At 35.1% G+C, this 21,857-nt stretch overlaps 2 protein-coding genes across 22 annotated transcripts in view; one reads left to right on the top strand and one right to left on the bottom strand.

Moving 5' to 3' along the window:
* LOC130893133 (short coiled-coil protein homolog) overlaps positions 1–21,415 on the top strand; it is a 74,733-nt gene extending 53,318 nt beyond the window's left edge. For 2 of the 3 annotated variants that reach the window (XM_057798971.1, XM_057798969.1), the window contains exon 2: positions 20,902–21,415. In XM_057798971.1, the coding sequence (XP_057654954.1) occupies positions 20,904–21,323 (420 nt within the window). In that variant the 5' untranslated portion in view covers positions 20,902–20,903 and the 3' untranslated portion in view covers positions 21,324–21,415. Of the gene's footprint in view, positions 1–20,643; positions 20,840–20,901 lie in introns of all 3 variants that reach the window. The other variant, XM_057798968.1, reaches the window with a different exon arrangement.
* LOC130893131 (ecdysone receptor) overlaps positions 1–21,857 on the bottom strand; it is an 86,092-nt gene that overhangs the window by 21,422 nt on the left and 42,813 nt on the right. For 8 of the 19 annotated variants that reach the window (XR_009059153.1, XM_057798953.1, XM_057798951.1 and 5 more), the window contains one exon: positions 18,500–19,050. Coding sequence is in view for 18 of the 19 variants with exons in the window: in XM_057798953.1 (XP_057654936.1) it covers positions 18,500–18,977 (478 nt within the window). In the remaining variant the exon portion in view is untranslated. Of the gene's footprint in view, positions 1–2,835; positions 5,565–18,499; positions 19,051–21,857 lie in introns of those variants that run through there. The other 11 variants (XM_057798955.1, XM_057798958.1, XM_057798964.1 and 8 more) reach the window with 7 other exon arrangements.

Here is a 21,857-nt window from a genome sequence, read left to right as displayed (position 1 = left end):
CAATCGATCCCAACTTGCTCCGAAGCCTTATAAACGGAAATTTTCGATATTATACTAAAATTTAACGTTAACGAAAATATTTATTCGTTATAACGCATAATTATATGAAAATCGAATCGGTATTTGGTAACGCAACCACCTCTACAGTTACACAACTTTCGATTGGTTTTTACGAGACCAGAAATATCCATAGTACTTTCTCGAAATCGAAATAATTGCCACACCACACGAAATTACTACAGTGGACTAATATCCTTTCGTCAAGGACATTTTTAGGTATCAATATTTATACAAAAATTGCCAATACTGTCTTTTAAAAGAGTTACATCTACTGATATTCTTCTCAATTACCAAAGACCGATTGAAAATCAGTTAGTTTGCTTGGCTCCTGCAACAGATGAAGACTCCGATTACTGCATCAATGAAATCCAGCAGCTGTTTTAACTAGGGGGGTTAAATTTGAAACCATTTCGTTGTTCCATGGGCGTAAAACCAAAACTCCGGCTTGGAGAGGAGGTCGATACAAACTCAGCATCCTAGGATGTCTTGGACGGTTTCCCAGGTCTCTATTTGTTCAGAACCATCAGGATAAAGAGTTTTCCCGCTAAACCCCATACAAACCCATCAAAATGAGCCATCTTTTGCACTGGCCTTTATCCTCAAGCCCCAGAGGTACAACAATTCGAAATCCAGCAGCTGCTTTCCGTATTGGACAGTCCCGCTAGCTTCAGAGCATCGAGACTTACTGAGGAGTTAAATTTGAAACCATTTCGTTGTTCCATGAACGTAAAACCAACGATTATTGACCTCTTGGAAAGATTAATCTAAAATTCTTGGCTTGGAGAGGAGGTCGTTACAACCTCAGCATCCTAGGATGTCTTAAACGGTTTCCCAGGTCTCTATTTGTTCAGAACCATCAGGATAAAGAGTTTTCCCGCTAAACCCCATACAAACCCATCAAAATGAGCCATCTTTTGCACTGGCCTTTATCCTCAAGCCCCAGAGGTACAACAATTCGAAATCCAGCAGCTGCTTTCCGTATTGGACAGTCCCGCTAGCTTCAGAGCATCGAGACTTACTGAGGAGTTAAATTTGAAACCATTTCGTTGTTCCATGGACGTAAAACCAACGATTATTGACCTCTTGGAAAGATTAATCTAAAATTCTTGGCTTGGAGAGGAGGTCGTTACAACCTCAGCATCCTAGGATGTCTTGGACGGTTTCCCAGGTCTCTATTTGTTCAGAACCATCAGGATAAAGAGTTTTCCCGCTAAACCCCATACAAACCCATCAAAATGAGCCATCTTTTGCACTGGCCTTTATCCTCAAGCCCCAGAGGTACAACAATTCGAAATCCAGCAGCTGCTTTCCGTATTGGACAGTCCCGCTAGCTTCAGAGCATCGAGACTTACTGAGGAGTTAAATTTGAAACCATTTCGTTGTTCCATGAACGTAAAACCAACGATTATTGACCTCTTGGAAAGATTAATCTAAAATTCTTGGCTTGGAGAGGAGGTCGTTACAACCTCAGCATCCTAGGATGTCTTGGACGGTTTCCCAGGTCTCTATTTGTTCAGAACCATCAGGATAAAGAGTTTTCCCGCTAAACCCCATACAAACCCATCAAAATGAGCCATCTTTTGCACTGGCCTTTATCCTCAAGCCCCAGAGGTACAACAATTCGAAATCCAGCAGCTGCTTTCCGTATTGGACAGTCCCGCTAGCTTCAGAGCATCGAGACTTACTGAGGAGTTAAATTTGAAACCATTTCGTTGTTCCATGAACGTAAAACCAACGATTATTGACCTCTTGGAAAGATTAATCTAAAATTCTTGGCTTGGAGAGGAGGTCGTTACAACCTCAGCATCCTAGGATGTCTTGGACGGTTTCCCAGGTCTCTATTTGTTCAGAACCATCAGGATAAAGAGTTTTCCCGCTAAACCCCATACAAACCCATTAAAATGAGCCATCTTTTGCACTGGCCTTTATCCTCAAGCCCCAGAGGTACAACAATTCGAAATCCAGCAGCTGCTTTCCGTATTGGACAGTCCCGCTAGCTTCAGAGCATCGAGACTTACTGAGGAGTTAAATTTGAAACCATTTCGTTGTTCCATGGACGTAAAACCAACGATTATTGACCTCTTGGAAAGATTAATCTAAAATTCTTGGCTTGGAGAGGAGGTCGATACAAACTCAGCATCCTAGGATGTCTTAAACGGTTTCCCAGGTCTCTATTTGTTCAGAACCATCAGGATAAAGAGTTTTCCCGCTAAACCCCATACAAACCCATTAAAATGAGCCATCTTTTGCACTGGCCTTTATCCTCAAGCCCCAGAGGTACAACAATTCGAAATCCAGCAGCTGCTTTCCGTATTGGACAGTCCCGCTAGCTTCAGAGCATCGAGACTTACTGAGGAGTTAAATTTGAAACCATTTCGTTGTTCCATGGACGTAAAACCAACGATTATTGACCTCTTGGAAAGATTAATCTAAAATTCTTGGCTTGGAGAGGAGGTCGATACAAACTCAGCATCCTAGGATGTCTTAAACGGTTTCCCAGGTCTCTATTTGTTCAGAACCATCAGGATAAAGAGTTTTCCCGCTAAACCCCATACAAACCCATTAAAATGAGCCATCTTTTGCACTGGCCTTTATCCTCAAGCCCCAGAGGTACAAAAACTCCTTGAGGAGACACCAAACAACTTTTTGAACAAACACCAAAGGTATTGAAGACATTCAGATAAATTGGAAACCAATCGGAAACTTTTCACTATGGTATCAACGCCCCAAATAAACAATGACGTGAAAAAATAAGAAATCGTGCGTGTCACTTACCCGACATCGAACTCGTATCACTTTTCATCAAAGTATGTCCCGCAATGGCGATTCCGTATCCGTTCGGCAAAATCAAATTCCTGTGTCCTTGATGATTCAAATCGAGATCGAAAAATTCCAAATCAACATCTCCGATATCGGTGGAAGCCAACGAATTAGCCGGCGACATAATCAAAGTCGAAGATGTTACTTCGGAATTACTGTCTTCCGATGACGGTATTCGTACGGTTTGCGAACCGGACCATCTCCTTTTCATATTCGATTGGTCGACGATAGATGGTGACACGATAGAGGGATGTTCCTTTTTTATACCGAACACCACTACGGAATCGTTTTTCGGCGCGGCCGGTAAATTATTCGAATACACGGTTATTGACATTTGTATTATTGGAATGTCTGTTCACGACGATTCATTATTCGAAACTGAGGAAAATATTGGGGTTAATAATCCGCTTCGCCAAAAGAATATCGCGTTTCGACAAGAAGTAGCTGGGAAAAACGTTTCAAAAAATGCTAGATTAGAGCTATAGAGTAAACGTCATTAACTGATCAAGATTTGGGGTATTTTCCATACGAAATAACGAATTTTGGAGGAGATTTCACATATGGAGGATTGTAATTTTAGACTGTCCCGCACATAGTCCGGATTTGAACCCTTTTGAAAAAGTGCGGGACAATTTTTACAGATTGGTCAACGCATTTATCATTATAATGATCAGTGATGCGATAGTTTTTAGGCGAAGTAGGTATATTAACCATTACTTATCGGTCTATGTACAACGACGGGCTTTGTATTAAAAAAAAATTGGTATTTTCGAAATTATTCGGGATATCGATTTATTTTCGACACGAATCGATTGAGGAAATATGCGTCCAAGTAACTTTCCACATTGGATTATTTCAGTTTCTTATTTGCGACAAATATACGGGGTGAAAGTCGTAGTAGTTTACAAAAAAATTTGTCAATTTTATACTTTCGCGGTCCCCTCGTTTTTGCGGCTCTAGAAAATCGAAAAATCCTCCGATTTCGATGATTTTTTTTTTAAAAATTTTGCGGATTTATGAAAAAAATTATGAGAATAAGAAAAAAAATGAAAACTTGTATTGTTTTTAGTGGTTTAAATGTTCATGAAAATTCACTCGATCGCGTGTAATTGTTGATAACTTTTTTCCAAATAATCAAATGAAGGTTTTAGATTTTTTTTTTCATAATCTACACAAAAAAAAAACAAACAAAATCACTTATCTTACTAAAGTTGACTGTTAGATATAGAAAATGAATAAACAAACATTTTTCAAATTTTTTCGTTTCAAAATGTTCGGTTTTTGGTGTAGACTAACAAAAAAATAAATGAACAGCGTTTTGTAAAAAACGATTAAAAAAAAATAATCAAAATCGGATAAATTTTCGATTTTCTAGAACCGAAAAACGAGGGGAGCGCGAAAAATATAAAAGTTACTAAAATTTTACAGGGTTGTCATTTGAAATATCGATTTTTTCTTGACACGAAAATAATAGTTGTAGAAAAAAAGGAATAAACGCGTGAAAAATTCGTAAACTCGAGGAAAAGTTCGCTAATAAGAACCTCGATATTTCAATAGTAAAAAGAATGATTATGAAACTAAAAATATATATTTTTTTTTCTATTCCAAGTTATTTCGAAATACTATCAGATGTTTTAGAAATGTGTTTAGTATCTGACGCAATTACATTCCGTAGTGGTATTGTTTAGAATATATTTCTAAAATTATCTAGAGAGGTCATTGTTATCTTTATTATTATGTAAATCCACGTTATTGGATAAGGACTGAATTTTTAATTTCAAATTCAACAGAAATCTTTAAGGAAAAAAATCAAATAATAAAAAAGAAACGCAGAAAAAACACGAAAACTACGCTCATTTTTCCATTCCAACTCGTTGGGATACAATATTTTTTATTGAGATACGAGGGAGGTTCCAAAAACAAACGAAATCCTTTTTAAAAACAACGTAAAACGTTTTTTTTTTTTGCGACCCATACAATATTATGGAAACTTTTCATAATTAGTATTAAAATAAAGTTACACGGTACCAGTTAAGGCGAATTTTTTGTTAAAACTACACCTTCAACACTGGATTTTATTCGAGTTGTTTTCAATATTAATAAATATTTTCGCAAATCGCTTAAACTCGGCGTAACAACAAAGTAGATAAGAAAAATTAATCCTAAAGAACTAGGACAAACCAATGAGATAACGCGTTTAACAAAAATCACCCTGTACTGGTAGCGAGGCTCACCGATAACTAAAAAATTCCTCGAAACCGCATAAATAAATAGAAACAAAGAAAAAATTCGGGTTTCGATACGAACCGATCGTCGATATCTCCTTACAAAAATTATTAAGGGTACCGCACGATACGCGCGACTCTTAATCGGCGCGTTAAAAAGGGTAACGTAGCGAAGAAATAAAAAGTGAACCACCACGTGCACATAAAACTAGGTCTCAAACTTCACTCTCCATACACAACACTAGCACTAATGTCGGTGTATCGGTTCGAAAATAACGGTGGTGGGGGGAAACTTCACTGGCCGTGACGTCATAACAGGTTGTTACCTTGTTCCCCTCCCGCCGTTCCAACCTCTCCTTACCCCCCACCCCACACCACGAATTCCGAGAGGTATGTGTGTGTGTGTATGTATATACCTGGCCGTCAGCTAGCTCTCGATTCTCGACGTTTTGTTCCACTGTCACGGCCATCTTAGCGTTTTCTCCGTTTTTCGATTACGCTCTCTGATTTCGTTGTCGTTACAATGGCGTACATTCGATCGGGGCCGATATAAAAAATAAAATATAAAATTTGTTTTCGTATTTCCATTCGATAATTTAATTGTACGAATATTCGAGTGATTGTCCTACAGGAACAGGGCAGGATTAAGCTAGGGACTTGGGGGGCTATAGCCCCGGGCTCCAGGTCCGTATTGATACTATTTTGTGATTTTTTCTTGGGTTTCCGAATTCCTTTAGGGGGCCCCGTCATTATTTTAGCCCCGGGCCTTATAAATCTTAATCCGGCCCTGTACAGGAAACAGTCATTTCAAACTTTTTTCGTTGATTTCTGATTCACCAATTACCGAGCTTGGTTGGCGGTGTTATTTGACGGTTTCTCAATTGTCTGACATGGATTTCCATCAATTTCTACCTTCACCTCTACCTCCAATAACCTAAAAAAGTTTACAAACGACAGGCTTCACTTGCACGCGCCTATAAACTCGCTAGAAGACGGCTAAAGCCTTCAAATAGATTCCAATTGTGATTACCGAAGCCCGAGGGCGCTTTGACTAATTTTAAAAACTATTTTTTATAATTTTTTTACTAGTCGTAGAGGTAATTTATCGAATTTGATATTTTTAGAATTACCGCAACTGTTTCTTTAGTTAATTTTGAAAAAAAAATTACGGACGCTTATGATACAGTCACTTCTTCATGACGATCACGATCATGACTATCACTTGTTAGAATGGTTTTATTTTTAACCTGTTTCTGAATACCTACTACTTCATATCGTTGGATTTAATGCCGGTTTTTTTTTTCTTTCGGATATTCTTTTATACTTTTTCCATATAATTAGAAATTCAAGATAATTTTGTAACTCTACGTTATACAAATCGATTTGAAATTGTTATATCCGAACCCTAACATCAGATTTGCGCACAAAATATCGATTAAAATGTTTAGTTCTTCATAATAAATAAGAAGAAATCGTCGGTCTACCATTCTACGTTGCTATACATGTCGAATTATTCCGAAAAAACCATTTGATTTTGCTCAAAACGAGTTGATTCAATCCGCCTCGAAAAATTACGAGTATTACAATTCAAATACCCCTCGTATGACGACAAGTTTTGGGTACGTTCACAATTAGAAACGTCAAATTTCAATCGGCAATGACAGATTGTCATATGTCAAAATTTCGTTCCTTAATTTAGATTAATTTAAATAACTGTTAAATTCAAAAATTACGAGTATTACAATTCAAATACCCCTCGTATGACGACAAGTTTTGGGTACGTTCACAATTAGAAACGTCAAATTTCAATCGGCAATGACAGATTGTCATATGTCAAAATTTCGTTCCTTAATTTAGATTAATTTAAATAACTGTTAAATTCAAAAATTACGAGTATTACAATTCAAATACCCCTCGTATGACGACAAGTTTTGGGTACGTTCACAATTAGAAACGTCAAATTTCAATCGGCAATGACAGATTGTCATATGTCAAAATTTTCATCCTTAATTTAGATTAATTTAAATAACTGTTAAATTCAAAAATTACGAGTATTACAATTCAAATACCCCTCGTATGACGACAAGTTTTGGGTACGTTCACAATTAGAAACGTCAAATTTCAATCGGCAATGACAGATTGTCATATGTCAAAATTTCGTTCCTTAATTTAGATTAATTTAAATAACTGTTAAATTCAAAAATTACGAGTACTACAATTCAAATACCCCTCGTATGACGACAAGTTTTGGGTACGTTCACAATTAGAAACGTCAAATTTCAATCGGCAATGACAGATTGTCATATGTCAAAATTTCGTTCCTTAATTTAGATTAATTTAAATAACTGTTAAATTCAAAAATTACGAGTACTACAATTCAAATACCCCTCGTATGACGACAAGTTTTGGGTACGTTCACAATTAGAAACGTCAAATTTCAATCGGCAATGACAGATTGTCATATGTCAAATTTTCGTTCCTTAATTTAGATTAATTTAAATAACTGTTAAATTCAAAAATTACGAGTATTACAATTCAAATACCCCTCGTATGACGACAAGTTTTGGGTACGTTCACAATTAGAAACGTCAAATTTCAATCGGCAATGACAGATTGTCATATGTCAAAATTTCGTTCCTTAATTTAGATTAATTTAAATAACTGTTAAATTCAAAAATTACGAGTATTACAATTCAAATACCCCTCGTATGACGACAAGTTTTGGGTACGTTCACAATTAGAAACGTCAAATTTCAATCGGCAATGACAGATTGTCATATGTCAAAATTTTCATCCTTAATTTAGATTAATTTAAATAACTGTTAAATTCAAAAATTACGAGTATTACAATTCAAATACCCCTCGTATGACGACAAGTTTTGGGTACGTTCACAATTAGAAACGTCAAATTTCAATCGGCAATGACAGATTGTCATATGTCAAAATTTCGATCCTTAATTTAAATAACTGTTAAATTCGTCGTATTATATTTACATCAATGATAAAAAAAAATTTGTGGGACATAAGTGAAGAGATAAGTTTTGAGATGTGCCCTTGACTCACCCTACGAAGGTTGTAAACCGGAAATATCTACTTATCTCGCCCGACCCGATAAAAATAAGCCACACAATGCCAACGTTTCTTGGTAAACAAATTTTTTTATTCAAATAAACACGAATTTTATCGAACTTTATACGCGAGTAGACAAAAATCCATCATTTTTTTTCTGTAATTTAATAATACGAAATCCACAACTATCGACGAAATAAATCTGAATGATTGGAATCAGAAACATAACCTCTAAAGGTTAATGAATGCTCCACAGACCTTGAAATCAACTTTATTCAACGTTATTAGATACAGGTTAAACAATTATATAACAAAGAATTTATTTAAAAAAACAAAAAAAAAAAAGAAAGTATCCAGGAATTTAACAGAAGAAAATTTAAATAATTGAAAGTGATTCCGCCAGCAAGAAACATACACAAAACGAAAACGATAAATAATAAAACCAAAAAAAGAAAAATTAGAAATTGAGCACGTCAAAAGTTATCAATATCAAAGTCCGATCAGGCTTGAACCATTTGATGACGTTAGGCAGGGGTTTGTCCAGGTGTTTGCCCACAGATAACGTGGACCGCAGTTTCACCCTCTTCCAAGCACCAACGTTACTCCATAACACCTGGAGCGGTTGTTTGGTGAAAGACGAATGTGGTCCATGGGCTCCATCGATCTCTGCCGAACCCGCAGGTTATTGAAAGACGCTTTTGGACACACCGACAATGGATTCCGGGCCCATTTGGTGAATTAGTCGATCCCAGTCCGCATCAGAATAAGAAATAAAGAAGATCGATGATTATTGAACGCGAAAAGCAAAAAATGAACGTAGAAGGTGACGACGCTAGTTCTGAACATTCGAAACGTCGCAGATACCCCGAAGAAGTACCACCATACCTTGGTATTGAGTATCGAATTAGTTTTTACGTCACAATAAATTCTTACACAATTATTTCAGAAACGCTGCGATATAAAGTGTGTGCGTGCCTCATCAGCACAAAACATTTATAACAATACAAAATGTAACAAGATAACAATCTCGTATTACCCGTACAAAACGAAGGTTATCGTTATATTTTCCGAGACTGTAATATTCCGATTGATATAAAAACGCTTCATTCGAAAAAAAAAAAAAAAAAAAAAAAAAAAAAAATATCGGTTTCAAGCTTAATTTTTCGATTTGTAAGGAAAACTTGTCATTGCTTCACCTCTACACGCGGTAACGTTTCTCTTCGATATTTTTTATGATAATGGAAGCTGCTATTCGATTACGAGGGTGATTTGAATAGTAGTACACCACCAAAGTCATCGTAACATAGACTTTTGTATACGAGAGTTGTACAAAAACTTTGAGAAAATAAAATCGGTACATTATCAAACTCATGTAAAAAAAACGCTTTTTAAAATCATTATACTATAAATATTTATTCTTTATTTACGTACGAGGTTTGTTTAAATAGTTTTTAACCTCAATTACTTTAATTAACGACTAGTATACATCAAAAAAGTACAGCAAATGGTACTGGACGATCGAGTTAGAGGCTATCGGTATATCAAAGAAGCCTTTTCCTTATTTTGGACTAGAAGTTTGGATCCACCGCTACAGGGATCGTCGATATATTTTTTCGTGTACAAATTCTGTTCTAGAGGTCAGGATTGTACTAAGGAGACAGATTAGACGCAAAAATTGGTCAAAACTTTTTGTCGAGCTTGTTTGGAACGATCCTCGTAAAATTTTTCGTGTCACCGCGTAAATAATAATCAAATTAGTATTGTTGGTAGGTAATTACACGTTTTCCACTCGGTATAAACACATTTCGAGATCAAATACATCATCGAAAATTAAATTAAAAATAAAAAAAAAAAAAAAAAAAAAACGTAATAACTAAACGCGCAGAATGTTTTCGAATCAGAAATAATATTGTAACCTCTAAAGGTTAATGAATGCTCCACAGACCTTGAAACGAACAACTTTTCATTATCGGGAGGCCCAATTATGAATGCGCGAATTCGAATTATATTAAAAGAACGTTCACACCTGGGGCTCGGTATTAACTCGAAATCAAAATCGATAATTTTTTTGTTGTTATTATTAGTTTTATTAGAGTATAAGCAAATCGGTTTTAAAAACAATTTACACCCACGAAAAATTTAGATTTTTACGTTTATTCAATATCGATACACCTGGTATTATACAAACCTTGATAATTATTATTCAAAATGTACAATAGACGCGCTTACTTTAGAGAAGTAATCAACTTTTTTTTTCGTCGTAGCGTTTTTTTCCTACAAATCCATCCTATTCGACAGATTTAACACAACGCGACTTTTTAGAACCGTCCGACTACTGGATCTTTTAAACACGTGTCTTGGTAGCTGGTTTCCTCTAAACCAGTGGTCTCCAAACTACCAGATCCGGCCCGCGAGCCGTAGTTGCAAGGTAAAACTTTGACGATGTAGAAAACTCAACCAAAATATCCAAACTTAAGCAAATTTATTAACTAACAAATATGGAATTAATCCCCAACTAAACAAAAACAAAAAAAAAAAACACTAATGAGATTTACGGAATTGTTTTCGCCCTTGGGAGGTAACGAAAAAAATTATTCTGGCCCGAAGACCCCTGCTCTAAACTAATTTTTAGACCCCGAGTCGAATTTTGGGGTAAACTATATCAGACGATTTACCTATTTCGACCAAAACATATCGATCCCAATCTCAACCCCTACCCCAACCAAATTTAATCCATCGTTTGGTATTTGTAGATTTCGATTTCCCCCCGTATAATATAATCACGTCTCATACCGGACGCTGGAGCTATTCGTATTTTATAGGAAGCTTGTGTCGAGGACGTGTCCGATTTCGAATCCTACTCCCATCTAGCGATTAATATTTTATATATTTATAATTTCGTTTTCAATATATTCGATTCCTCTCGGAGAATACAAATAATTTCGAAAAACAAATTTCCGGTACCGTCGGCCCATAACCGACTCTGTGGTATTGTTATTGTTTCTAACCTTGAACGGAGCGCGACGTTGTCGATTCTATTGTTGACTTAAATAATAAGACGATTTTTTTTTTATTTTTATTTTTTTCATTCGAATAAATTAGTTGGCAACGTCGCGTTTTATAAAGAATCAACGACTGTTTCATTTCCTGTTTCTGGGAATTATGTACTTACGTACGCTACACAATTTATTTCTCATGGATTCAATTTGATTAATTTTCACGGTTCGTTTGAGTGGTACTACTGAAAATTGACGACCTCGAGTCGCGTTTCTTTTTGTTTTTTTTTTTTGTTTTCGTGTTCGGAAACATCGCGATCTGATGGAGAAATAAAATGGTGGCGACGGTACGGTTCGATAACTTTTGTTTAATAACTTTATAAACTACTACACAATCGTTGACTATTTTATCTGTGGAATATCAAAACGTGCATATGGAAAAGAAAAATAAAAATAAACAAGGGGGAGAAATTGATAAATAACCGACCTACGTAATCGACTTGACCTAACCCAAGGTGCGTCATATCCGGATTCGCCCTAAAATTGTTATTTTGAAGAGGAAATTGGATAATCACATTTTTTTTTTAACTTTTCTTAGATGTTTGTTTATTTATTCTCGTAACATTGAATTTTCTCGACGCTGGTCAAAAACTTGCTCTCAATAACGCATGAATCGTGTTATTACAAAAAAATCATCCGTATTATTCGTAGTATACATTAAATGTATAATATTTCCACAATATAACCTAAAATTTGTACCAAATATAGTTTTTTAAAAAATTCCGAGTATTTCTAAAATAAATTAACAACTGGCAACGTGGCGTAACAGTAACATTGGTTTTAAACAGTTGGTAACATTGTAGAAATAACCTTGTATTAAAATAATTACGGCGTTGCCAAATTTTATTTTCTTATAGTTAGATCGTAATCGATTACTTTTATTGAAAACAAAATGGCGGGTTGTTTGTGAATGTTAAACTTAGTGATATTTTCGTTAATGCTTACTTGAAACTACAAATATCAATTTGAAATATAATAAAATAAAAATTTTGTTCATATATATTATATGTATATATATCGAAAATCAACAGAGCGTGCTTATTGTTCTTTTTTTTTATAATGTATCGTGAGAAAATGGAATTTTCCCATAAAATCGACCAAATTACCATAATTATGTATTAAAAATCTTACACAGACGTTTTATCTTTTTTAAATACCTTTATATTTTACAAATTCTTTTTTAACTTTAGTACGATCATTATCTAAAACGTTTCTAACCTAATTTTTCTCCAAATACTCGATATAAAACTAGTTTGAGCCCCCAATGACTTTTTCCCGTTTCTTAAACTTAAAATTTCATATTTCAAAATAGATTTTCGCGAACGTAATCGCCGATATCAAAAAAATGTGTAAACTAGATTATATTGAAAAATAATTGTAGTATAAAACTTTTCGCACGACCCTGGTATATCTTATTAAAAACCACCAAGACCTCACTCCCTTTAATTATCGTCCTATATAATAACCCGCTTTCAACCTAAAATCGCGAAATAAAAAAATTACGAACAGGAAGTTAGGTTAGGTCAAGATTATTTTTTTTTTTTAATAAATCGCTACAAATTTCCACGCAATAAAATAAAAAATATGACGATGATTATAATGTATGACAACCGGGTGGTTTGGATCAAAGAAGAATCAAAAAACGATGTTCGGAATAGATAAAATATAAGATGCAAATGATACGAGGGTAGGACCATAAATTATCGTTTTAAGATTAATAGTTTTTTGGGCGATTATAAGGATACTTATTGGGATACTTATAAACGATTTTGAAATTTAGAACAACCTACTATTAATAGCCGTCGCCATTTTTAAACATCGAGTGCTGTCAAAAGTATCGACTGACCGCCATTTTGTTTAAAACTATCGATTTTATAATAACCGACACGTGTTTTCGTTCGATGTTTCAACGTCGAAATGAAAAAAAATTTTAAAGGTCAGTAAAAAATTATGAGCTTTAATGACGATGACCTTAGTTATTACATAGTTTTATTAAGAATAAAATTATATAGTTGATAAATTTAATTGAATGGATTTAGATAAATTAGAATGATTTAACAAAACAAAATGGTAATGTAAACGAAAAACAAACTCAAGGTAGTTGCTTTTCTCAAATATTTGTTTATTATACGCTATGGAAAACAAAAAATTTTACCTGAAACGTACCAATATACAAATTTCGTAATATTTAATCTAGTTCCAACAGCAAGGAAACAAAAATAATAAAAACTAACTGTAAAAACAGGTTCCGAATTCCTACCTAAAAATAACCCTCGAAATAGAAATATTTGTGACCTATATTGTATATATACATATATATATATATATAAACCGTTATTCTTTACAAAAAGATCAATAACCGTGAAAGGTGGTGGCCCAACTCTGTCTAACAACGGCCTTGGCCTAGTGCAGGTGTAGAGGGTAACAACCCACAAAAGAAGGGTGAAACCATCTGTCTTTCATTCAAGGGGTAGTTTATTCGAGTTTAAATCAGGAAATATTTCAATAAAATAAAAAAAACTTACTATTATATAAATATTTAATTAGATTTAATATTCAGCGCATAAGTTCTCAAATTTTTTTTGCCTCGTAAATCAAACAAATTTCTTACTAATTGTAGTAAACGACGACGAAAATAGTCGACCTAACCTTGTATATGTGAATTTCCAACTTGCTAGGACATAATCTCTTTTATATTTTTGTTCACGCCTCGTACAATATTCGTTAAAAAAATATCATGGAAAATATAGGCAACCAGTTTATCAAAGAGGTTCTCTTAAAAAACGGTGACGTCACGACTAAGTACCTAAATGGCACCGGCGCCTTGCTCCAACAGAGCGAGACTCGAAACTAACCGAACAGGTTGAAACTAAAAGTAGATTCGAGTCGTACCAGTTTAAATAATTCAATATACATTTATTTATAAGGAAGAGTTTCAATTTTTACGAAAATTTATACAATAGTGTTTTAGTTTTATAACATGGTCGATCTTATACGCTATTGCCAGATTTTACGTTTGCAGGGAGCATAACGGATTTCGTTTTTTTTTCCCAAACGAATCGTGTTGAGTTGCATTATAACCTTGACTTGAGAGTGCAACTTCACTTGGTTAACCGAGCCTGCAATCGAAAGGCATCAGAGCGAAAATTCAATTGTTTATTATGGGACTTTATATAATTTGAGAAATATATATATAAATATATAACGGAGAAATCGAGAATTAATACGAAATAGATACAACAGTCAAAAAATTGTTAATCGTGAGTTTTTGTTTCTTGCAATACGATATTGAAATCAAATTTTGTAATAAAATGTTATAAGAATTGGATAACGATAAATTATTTATATTTGTTGTGAAATCTATACCGTCAATTAAATAATTTACAAATTACATCTTGTTAAAGATTTTGATATATATTTATACGCCCCGTATATAAAGATACACTTGCACGAGTACCCCGGCGATAAAAAAAATCCATTCAAGGTAAACTCGAATGGAAACATTACGCAAAAATATGGATTTTAATTATTTTATTGACAATAATAATCACGAGGTCGACGACCGCAGCCGGTCTTCAATACGAGCGTGGCCTTGTGATAACTTTGGCCAATTCTGATAACAACAAATTTTAATTTTTACTATTATACACGATAACACTCGTTGTGTCGTCATTATTTAATTTTACTTACAAATACTTACATTAAATCCTTCGGTGATAATTAGATAAACATTTCTGTTATTCTATGTGTTAATTTAATTATATCAATATTACCACGAATCGAGTTCAAATATCACCAATACTCATTTGAATCCTTTCACAAATATTTAAGTCACTTTATTCACAATAAATAATGAAGATTATATTTAATTATTATATATAAAATAATTCTATTCGTAACACGCTTTTCTTTATAGGTTAGTACTTTCTTCTTCTTCTTTTTTTAATCAACAACCGCGTTTTAGTTCGCCATAGAAAAATAAAAAGCGTAGAAGGATCTTTGAAAAGTGATATTGGGTATTTATTCATTACGTATAATCAATCCTTTTATACCTTATTTTATATAAATTAAATAATTATTGTAAAAACATGGTCATCGACGACAGAAAACTAGTTTATCGAATCAGAACCATTTCAGTGCGCATAATTTTTTCCCTCGATGTCCATGTCCCGCTGGTCTTGTTCTTATTTATATCTTCACGGTGTTGCCACATTTCGAAGAATCACTTACTACTAGTTTTAGATTTATAAAATATGTCGTATTCTAGACCATTATATTATATATATTTTAATAAAAAAAAGAAAACAATATATAATACATAAAACATTTTATGCAAACAATGTTGTATTGGTAGCAAGAGTGAAAAGATAATATGAGAAAAAAGAAATTAGATAAAACGAGATTGGAAATACGGGCAACTAGTTTTGTAGAACGATAAATGACGGTGGCGCAAATAACATCGTCAGAGTGTAGTTGCTTAGCGAAAGTAGAATTACCGACGTTGCCACGTGTCGATAAATTTCAAGTAATATGAAGAATTACGATATACGTAGAAGATTACTAATATCATTAATTTTTGTTATTATAATATGGAGTTTTGTACAATTATACAGAGTATTTTGAAAGTCGTAAGAATTTTAATGTTAATTTTGAAGTTTTCGATGCTATTTTCGTATGAAGGAGTGTAAAAATTGCCGAGAAATTAATATAAAACATTTTTAATTATTTTGTAAATATACAGGACGTCCTATTTGAATTAGTTTAATTTAATTTAAAATAATTATAAATAACAATTGATTATTGGAATTTAGAACGTGTCTGTGTGTCTAAAATATGTCAGTACATAAGTTTATGGAAATATTTCGATTTCGATAACATTGAAGGAGAGATCGACGTAAATTTAGTACGTCAGCGAGTTACATAACAATGAGTTTACCTAGTTGGGATGGTTAATAGAATGGTTTAGCATGAATTTAAAATGAAATGTTTAGGTATTATGATTTAATCGTCACTGACAATCTCTTTGTAAAAAAAAAACTACTAGACGTTACGTTAATGGTTGGAAATAGGCGCGGTATTAAATTTTTTTTGAAAAAACTGTTGCTCGGGCTTTAAATTCAATAGATTCAGATCCCAAAACACTTTTACAGCGTTTAGAAGCACAATCGCTTGTACTTTTATTTACATATCAAATAGATTCGTAGTTGTAGTCGAAATATTTTCGATTCGACGACAAATTTTGAACAAATTCGTTATCTCGAGACGGAAAACCGGTGAAAGTTTCGTAATATAAATAAATTTTCAGAAACGGATACGTCATAGATAACCTAGACTATAATGAAATTAGTCAGATTGGCGAATGAATCGAGGAAACTACGTCGCCGAAAATTTATAATAAAAGTTCGAGATATATACTTGACAAGTTCAAGGCCGTTTACGTGGGATCCATACGAGATTTTTGCCAAAATTTCGTGTTACCTTGAATTTATAAATAACCGCGTGTACGAGGCTACGTTAATAATTATTCGTACGAAATATACGGGACGATAATTCGATTCATTAATAACCGACAAAATTTTCGACATGCCGATTTGAAATTTAAAGGATAAAAAATTGTTGTTTACGCTACGTTCGAGGTCGATAGATATTTCACGTCGTTTTCAAGGCAACAGAATGAATAAAAATATTTTGTATTTTCGACTACTTATTTTTTCGAACGTATACCATTCAATAATATACGGGGGGCGAACGAAACGCGAAAAAATAAACATCATTAGTACTTAGTTACGTTGCGGGAGGCCGAGGAGCTTCGCGAGTGTTCGGGCACTCACGCACCACGTGATCTTCACCAAATGGACCGGTTAAATTAGCAATTTTTAGGTTATAAAATGTAAAAAAACGATATTTACTAAAGAATTCAATAGGTTTTGGTGGAAATAATTCGATTGAAACTTCGATTCGAAGTTTTAGTGTCTTTTTTCGCACGTTACATCGAGACCTTGATGCGATGACCCGGTTTTACGATTCCCGGATACCAAGACGACCCGAATTTAGACGCTCGAGCTAAAACTAACTCTGCGGAAAAGAATAAAATAAAAGATTTCGATGATGAACGTCGATAAATATACAATAAACGTGCATTTATTAGAAATTCTTATCGCGTATTCAAAATGGTCGTCGAGATGGAGACAATAGAAGAAATTCGACACGTGTCCTGTATTTAAATGTGTTATTTCGCGACTCGCATTTTTAAGCGACATCAAACGAAATCTTTCAAACTCATTTGCAATACAAAAAAAATTTTTTTTTTGACAAGAATATAGTTATATTGTTATTTACTCGAAATTTTTTTCACCTACCTACGAGGGTTGTCGAAATTTTAGCGAAAATCTTCCAATATATCGATTCGAATCGGAAACTTATCGTACGACCCTCGTATCGTACTAGAGCGACGTTATATCTTTAAGAGGCGGCGTAAAGATTATAAAAAACGTCAAAAAAGTCAGAAATCGCATGATAAACGTCGCATGGACACGGTAAATAAGCGACGCCGAAGCTTTTGAAACAAAAAAAAAAAAAAAGTCTAAAAAAAGATGAAACATATTTTTGGCAAAAAGTTTAAAGGATAAAATACAAAAATAAATTACATTAATTACGAAAATACGAAGTTCATTTTTCAAACGTCCGAACCGCGTATTTTTAACAACCGAAAAATTTTTACGGGGGTTTCTCGAACCCCGGTTTCCGTAATTGAACAATTTTTACAAATATGAGGACGGATAAGGATCTTCGGTTTACCGCATAACGCAAATCCTGATAAAATCCCATATCTATATAACATATACGGGGCGTGCGAGTATGGGCGATTGAATTTCGGAAATTTTCGTACGAGTTTTAACCACGAAATGGCAACATGGCAATCATTAACGGATCTCGGACAGTATTATAAGCGACGCTTCGATTTGTTTTCGACGAAAAACACACAAAACCACACGCCGAAAAACAAATACAAGTCAATCAAGCAAATACCGAGTGATACATCGATGACAGACTCAAAAAAAAAAACGATGGATCCCTCGTATTTACATTTTTTCTCGCCCCCATAGCAATTTTACCCGAGATAAAACCTCCCGAAGCTCTCGTGGAAGTTAGAAGAGAGGCTACGCGCGAAATCGGAACTGTTTCCATCGATCCAATCGATGTATTTCGACGTACAAACTAAATAAAACAAAATAAAACAATATCGATATTAAATAATTTGAATCTCACCTATTTTTCCATTGGGACTATAAGGATCGTAACTGCCCGAAGACATCGGTGACGGGTATCCGTTGCTGATGACGGTGTAAGGTTGGGCGGGCGGACCTGGCGAAGGGGTTAACGGAGGCGCGTTATTACCGCTCATCGTACCCGGACTGGGCGAACCCAGAAAGTCCGATCTTTTATTCATAGATTGCGCACCTTGGGTCATACCGACGGCGGAATTACCGAAAGCGGTAAAAGCTCCGGCTCCGTTACTAGTTACGATCAATCCGTTATTGGATGTACCGACCATTAGACCGTTATTGCCGCCCGTTAAAAGATTACCACCAACTGCTATGGAAGCCCCGTTGACCGCGTTGGGCGAATAGAGCTGGGGCTCGGATTTAACGTGCAACACGTCATCGTCTCGGTAGATCATCTCGTGTTTGATGTCCATGTTGCACAAGTAACTTGAGGGGTAGCCGGCGCGGAAGACGGTGGTCATAGAAGATAAAAATAATTTAGGTTAGGGGCGTAGTATAGATGGCGGTCGCCGCGACATTATCCTATCTCGAGATCTGAAACAATAGAAAAAAAAAAAATAAACAAATATTAATAATAATTCGGGTCAATTTTAATGAATCGATTTGGTGGATATTAACAGTTCGCGATCCCCTTTGGGGGCGGTGGGACATTATCGTGTCAGTCTAGACGAAACCGGGGGCGGTGCACTCTCTCTCTCACAGAATACATCGCGGCTGCGGCACCACCGGGACAAGGACGAAGGTCGTGGAACTGGGAAAGTGAAAACCTCCCGACGCATAAAAACCCCGTCTCCTCTTTATCCGCAGTCGTCGCCGTCTCTCTCCCTTTTAGTATATCCACCTCCAGTCGAACGGTTTTAAAAAACACTCGACTACGTACTCGTTGGTATTCCAGTAACGCAACGGCCCAAAATATACAAATACAATTCTCGATAAAACGTATTTCGATATAAAATTCGTTTCTAAACCAAATAATATGTTCATGATCCTTTAATCTATTTTCCAACTACCGAGATGTCTGTCCTACACCGTCACTTTTTTTCAAAATACTCGATATATTTCGACTCATTTTTTTTAACGGTTTTTCGTCGAGTCCGTTCCCGCCAACCCATCGCACATTCCCCGATTGTATCGGGCGGTAAAAGAGATACGGAGGCGGTTTTTTTTTTTTGGCAGAAGCGGCAGTCGGCGGGATCAATAGAGCCAGACACAACATAGACTCGAAGAATTTCGACATTAGTTTTTATTTTCGTAAAAATATCTCGCATCGTATCGTCGCCGAAATTATTTGATTTTGTCAAATGTTTTCCAAATCCACGTATTCTAATTGTAAATTTTTAAAGTGTCTCGGTATTTCGGTTGCTTTATTGATCTGTCGTTCGTTCGGCTTTTCCACCCCTCCGTCTTACGATTCGTTCCCTCGTCGAGACCGATGAAAAATTAGTTGGACGGTCGGGGTAGAAAATACGAACTAACCCCTCCGAAGGCTATGACCTACTTATCGTCTAACATCGTACAAATGAATCGATTCAATATTCGAAACGATAATAATTTGAAATACGACCTCGATATGTATAAATTTCGACGCTTAGTTCGTCATGACTATTAATTAGACCGTCCACCGTATTTAACATATCTAACACCTATTACCTAAACTTAAACTGTATTAACTCTTCGTATAACCCTTGTATTATTTATTTAACTCGATTTCTAGATAGGTACAGTGAAATATCGTAAATCGACACTCGACTACATAACCTATAAAACGCGTACATAACAAACAGAAAACTTTCGCCTTAATTATTTGTAGCACCTCGTATAATTTGGTATATCGCTTGTAAAAAAGACCAAATCGATATCGGATAAATCGAAATAAATCGATTTTTATGACAGCCTGTCAAACCTGTCAATAGCGAAAAGTGTATGACATCTTAGATTTATAGAATTTAAACACAAGCTGGCAACGTCGTAATTTCTACTACTAGTAATTAAAGTTAGTTTTTTTAAAGCTAATTATTATTAATTCCATGAATTAATTAATACGAAAAGAAAAGTCGACGATAAAGGAATAAGAAAATTTCGAAATTGAAAAAATGTTTATTGTCGTATATCATCGTCCCGTTGCAGTCTGTGACCTCGATAGTCTGCTATGACGTGATGCGTTGCGCCGTCCTCACAGCGCCGATACCATCCCCACGTCCTCTCCCACTCCACTCGATATCCACTGCGCACCCGCCGGCTTTTTATTCGTATTGAGCAGTAGCCAGTCGAATTTGAGACAACGTCGTAGATTCGCGTCGATATATATATATATAAATTCGAGGTAAATCCGAACGAAAAACGTACAATAAACGACAGGTGTAATGGTATTTTTTATTTTTCCAGATATGGCGTCTATTAAGTTACAAGACGACATACCGCTAGCCGACGACGATCCCCAAGTCATTATCAACGACGAACAACCGGAGCAACATTCGATGTCGGAAGGTAACACGACGTCGAGCATGTTGCACGGTAGAAGTATGGATTCGATTCAATCGAATTTCACGAACGGCAGTTCTAGTCCGCAACATAATAGTTTGGAGCCCGATTCCAGTCCGGACGAACAAGAGGAAAAAGCTCGATTGATTTCGCAAGTACTCGAATTACAAAACACTCTCGACGATCTTTCTACTAGAGTCGATTCGGTTAAAGAGGAAAATTTGAAATTGAGATCCGAGAATCAGGTTCTGGGTCAGTACATCGAGAATTTGATGTCGGCGTCGAGCGTTTTTCAATCCACTTCGCCAAAAATTAAAAAGAAGTAAATTTTTTCACGTTCCATAAAATAAATTCTATAAAATTTAATTGTTTTTTCGTATTAATGCTTGAAATCTAATAAAAATTTCGCTTCGAAAAATTGTTTTTCTCTACAAAATATCCTTTATCTCGTCGACGTACAAGAGGAAGAAAGTAGGTGACAAGGTGGAACCCCGTGGAACACCTCAAATCTTTCCGAGGCGTCCTCGTCGTGTTTCGCGCGTAGCCTCCTTCTCCTCATCCTAACTCTAAAGGAGATTCCGGGAGGTCTTTTTGTCTTGTTAAAATTCAGTCTACGAAAGTAAACTTTTGTACGATTGAATCCAAACTTAACTTCGACAGTTTGATTGACATTTACGTCGATTCGTAACTGAATCTCTCTCCTGAAACGAAAAAATAGCGAAGACAATCGATTATATCGAAAAATCGAAGACTAAAACAAAGTTCGTAATCTTTTCGGACGATCCTCGTATATTAATTTCCTTTGCGTATAACAACCTGACACGAAAATAATTGATTCGTTATTATGGTCGTAATTTACA

The sequence above is a fragment of the Diorhabda carinulata genome, chromosome 4 (assembly GCF_026250575.1).
Source record: "Diorhabda carinulata isolate Delta chromosome 4, icDioCari1.1, whole genome shotgun sequence".
In the NCBI taxonomy this organism is placed as follows: domain Eukaryota; kingdom Metazoa; phylum Arthropoda; class Insecta; order Coleoptera; family Chrysomelidae; genus Diorhabda; species Diorhabda carinulata.
This window is presented reverse-complemented; position numbering and strand designations above follow the sequence as displayed.